This window comes from Benincasa hispida, chromosome 1 (genome assembly GCF_009727055.1).
Source record: "Benincasa hispida cultivar B227 chromosome 1, ASM972705v1, whole genome shotgun sequence".
NCBI lineage: Eukaryota > Viridiplantae > Streptophyta > Magnoliopsida > Cucurbitales > Cucurbitaceae > Benincasa > Benincasa hispida.
The window spans coordinates 86,326,270-86,330,153 of record NC_052349.1 but is presented as its reverse complement, the minus strand read 5'-3'; the positions used below and the strand labels follow the sequence as shown (position 1 = coordinate 86,330,153).

The 3,884-nt window shown below is 33.7% G+C and overlaps 1 protein-coding gene across 1 annotated transcript; it reads right to left on the bottom strand.

Moving 5' to 3' along the window:
• Positions 1 to 2,774: 2,774 nt before the first annotated feature.
• LOC120079832 lies at positions 2,775 to 3,302 on the bottom strand. The gene has a single exon (XM_039034253.1). It carries the CDS (start codon positions 3,300 to 3,302, stop codon positions 2,775 to 2,777), a length of 528 nt encoding a protein of 175 aa, XP_038890181.1.
• Positions 3,303 to 3,884: the final 582 nt, after the last annotated feature.

The window sequence follows — 3,884 nt, the reverse complement described above, 5'->3', positions numbered from 1 at the left end:
GTTTTTTCTTTCTTTAAGTAGTGTGACTATATTTCAATTACTGAGGATGTTGGTGAATTTGTTTTCCTAGTTTATGTTATTTATTGATGTGTACATTATCGTGAACACTGTTAAGCTCGACTTGCATAAGACTTGTGCAGGATTTGACCTCGATACTATAGGTTTGATTCTCTTCGCATATTGCTAAAGAAACTAGAAGTGATCATCGGCCGATCGGGGTCGGTTTTCCGACCAAGCCGACCCCGAACCGACCAGAATCGGTTTGAAATATGTCCAAATCGGTCCCGACCGGCAATTGAACACAAACACGGTCGGTCGATCGGTTTTTGTCAGGTTATGATTTTATTTTATTTTTTGTTTTTTTCTTTCTTTAAAAGAAATTATATTTATTTATTAAACTTCTAAGAAAAATTGTTATTAGGTAGAAGTTATATTTAGTTATAAATCATTATCATTGTAAATAGTAATTTTTTAATACAAATAAAAAAGTAACTATTTATTAACTTCCTTATAATCATGTTTAGTTTTCTCTTTTAATTTGTGATTGTGAATCGGAATTTAAGATACTATTTCACATTTTATTATTTTAATACTTATGCAATAGGGCTAGCCTAGGTATTAAAAATAAGATATTCATATGATTTGATTTGACAACCCTTAATATTTAACAATTAACATGTCCATTGTTTGGGATTGTGTTACTGTTCGCTTAATTGTTTAAAGAACCTTTAATACATATTACATATATAATTGAAAACAAAATTAATATGAGAGTCGAGAGTGTACATCACAAATAGAAATGTCACATGACACATAGTCACATACAATACAATCAAATTAAAAATTACAACATAAAGTCAATTGTCAAATACAGCCCAATTACAATAAAACATAAAGCTAATTGTCAAATACAATCCAATTACAATAAAACATAAAGTCAATTATCAAATACAATCAAATTACAATAAAATCAAATGATAAATATTTAATCATTAACTGACAACTTCGCAAAATCTGGAAGGTCTTAAATGTCTTTTTCATTGTCCATGACCGCTCTGAATCCTATATAATTAAGATTAAGAAGAGAAAGACGACCTCATTAGGATTTTAATCTAACAAGTTACAACTACAAAATACAAATGATGAATAAATACCTCCTTCAAATAATGAAGTTTCTTTCATGTCATATTGAACTTCAAGATCTACTGGACCAGAATTTAGCCAATTTTGAGTACAAATGAGAGCCTCCACTATTTTTGGAGCCAATGAACAACGTGATGAATCAACCACACGTCCTCCTGTACTAAAAGCCGACTCAGACGCTACAGTAGATACTGGAATTGCCAAAATATCTCTAGCCATACGACTAATAACCTCAAACCAATGACTGTTCCTCTTCCACTATTGAAGTTTGTCAAAATCACCTTCATTCTTAACATTCGCTTACAACAAATAAATATCAATCTCTAACCCCTGTTCGAAAGGTGTACTCTCGTCGCCTTCAAAATCAAGATCAATTGTATCAGATAAAGTCTTCACCCACCTTTTCAATTGATCACAATCAATCATGGTCTCCGAGGCTGAGACAATTGGTGTATTAGTAGTAGTACTCCCACTCCCACTCCCATTCCCATTCTGAGTATGAGTAATACTGTACTCATGAAAGAGATGTCTACAACATTGTTCCACTACATTTCCCATAGATTTGGCAACCCCTGGCCCAAAAAAGACTTCTAAGGCAAAAAGATACAAACCTTAGTTTTTTTCGAGGATCTAGCACAATAGCAACATACAACAATAGATTATTTTTTTTCATTGTTCCCCCAATACTTCTCAAATTTGGCCTTCATGCTATTGGCCATTCCAACTAGTATTTCATTTGCACTACCAGTATTCAAACGTATACAATTCTGAACCACTGTAATCTGATGAAAAACCATATTCGAAGTGGTGTACAAAGACCTTAAAATTTTCAATGTCACATCATAAAAGACCTTTAAAAACTTAATCAACATCTTAGCATTTGTCCAATCTTTCTTATTTGGTGACAAATCATGTCTATAAAAAGCATCTTCATCTTCTAATCTATCAAAAGCTTTTTCAAACTTCACAGTTGCCTCAATCATCAAATATGTAGAGTTCCATCTGGTGGGAACATCAAGACACACATAACTCTTACAAGAATTTTTTTCAATTTCAATGCACTTTTTAAATTTCAAAAAGTGTGCAGGAGAATATCTTATAAACCGTACAACATATTGAATCCTTTCAATGCAATCGTTACGTTCCTTAAAAGCATCACATACTATGAGATTTAATATATGAGTACAATGAATATGCATAAATTCTCTACTAAACAATAATCCCTTATTGAATATTTTCAAAAGATAAGTAATGTCAGTGTCATTTGAACTTGCATTATCAACAGTCAAAGTCATTGCCCTTTCAATGCCCCAATCCTTCAAATTATTTTCAATGGTTTTACCAATAGTATCACCTTTATGATTCTCAATTGGACAAAAACTAAGTATTCTTTTAGGTAATCTCCAATCAGAATCTATGAAATCGGCAGTTAGTACCATGTAATTTATATTTTGTCCTGATGTCCAACAATCCGTAGTGAGAGAAACTCTATACTTGTTCACAAACATGTCTTTCAAACGCTTTTTCTTATTAACATACAACTTAAGCACATCTCTAGCCACAGTAAACCGAGACAGAACAACAAATCTAGGTTGACTTGCACATGTTAATCTATCGAAAAATTTCTTAAATCATTTACCCTCCACAAACTTGAATGACAATTCGTCAACAATTACCATTTCAACCAACGCTTCCCGACAACTCTTTAAACTATATGACTCACATATAAGTTGTGATGTATTATCCTCAAAATTGTCTTTGGCTTTAGTTTTGAAAGATAATGTCACTTGGGCTGGATCTCTCTTTTTCTGGTAAGAGTATTGTTTATAATTTTCCAAATGATTCTTCATAGTCCCAGTACCATTACGTTTGGAATGACATGCATAGACAACACCACAGTACTCACATTGAGTATGAGGGTCTTTAGGATCACCTTTTAGCCTCTTAAAATGATCCCAAACCATGGATTTTTTAAACGCCTTCCTTCTTTTTGGTGGATTTGGAACATCTGATGTCTCATTTGTTGAATCAACATCAACGATATTTGTATTGGCATCCGTTTCTGCTGCATCTCCTTCATTTTTTAAAGCATCAGTTGCAGTTCCATCAAACTCCATATCCGTTGAATCCATGTAGTTGAACCACAACATGACTGACATCGTCAGTATCACACAATTCATAAAAATTCAAAGCATTTCAGTTTTACATAAACTCAGCAAGATTGTTAAGTCAATCACTACCCACACATCCATAAATCAAAGTCAAACTAATTTCCATTGTTTTCAAACTCCATATCCATTGTTTTCAAACTAATTTTCATTTTTTTTGCCACTGTGTACAATTTACAATACATTACAATCAGTCAACTACCCACCACATCCATAAATCAAACTAATTTCCATTGAAACGGCTGGAATCTATAATATACAATACATTAAAACGACTAGAATGGAAGATATCAAGCTACGAATATACGGGCCTACGAAAGAAAGAAACAAAAAGACTGGAAGTCTATCGGCTGAATCACGTGTGTGGGAGTGGAACGACAGCGTTCGTGTGGAGCGGCTGGCGTAACGAAGAAAAGAAGATCGACTGACGACTGGTGTTCGTGCGGAATGGCTGGAAGAATGAAGTTTGCGGCGCCGACTGGAAAGATGGAGACTCTAGATCGGAGACAAGACAACGAACTACGAAGAAAAGAAAAAAGAAGAAAATTGGAAGTGGAACGACATCCGACTCTA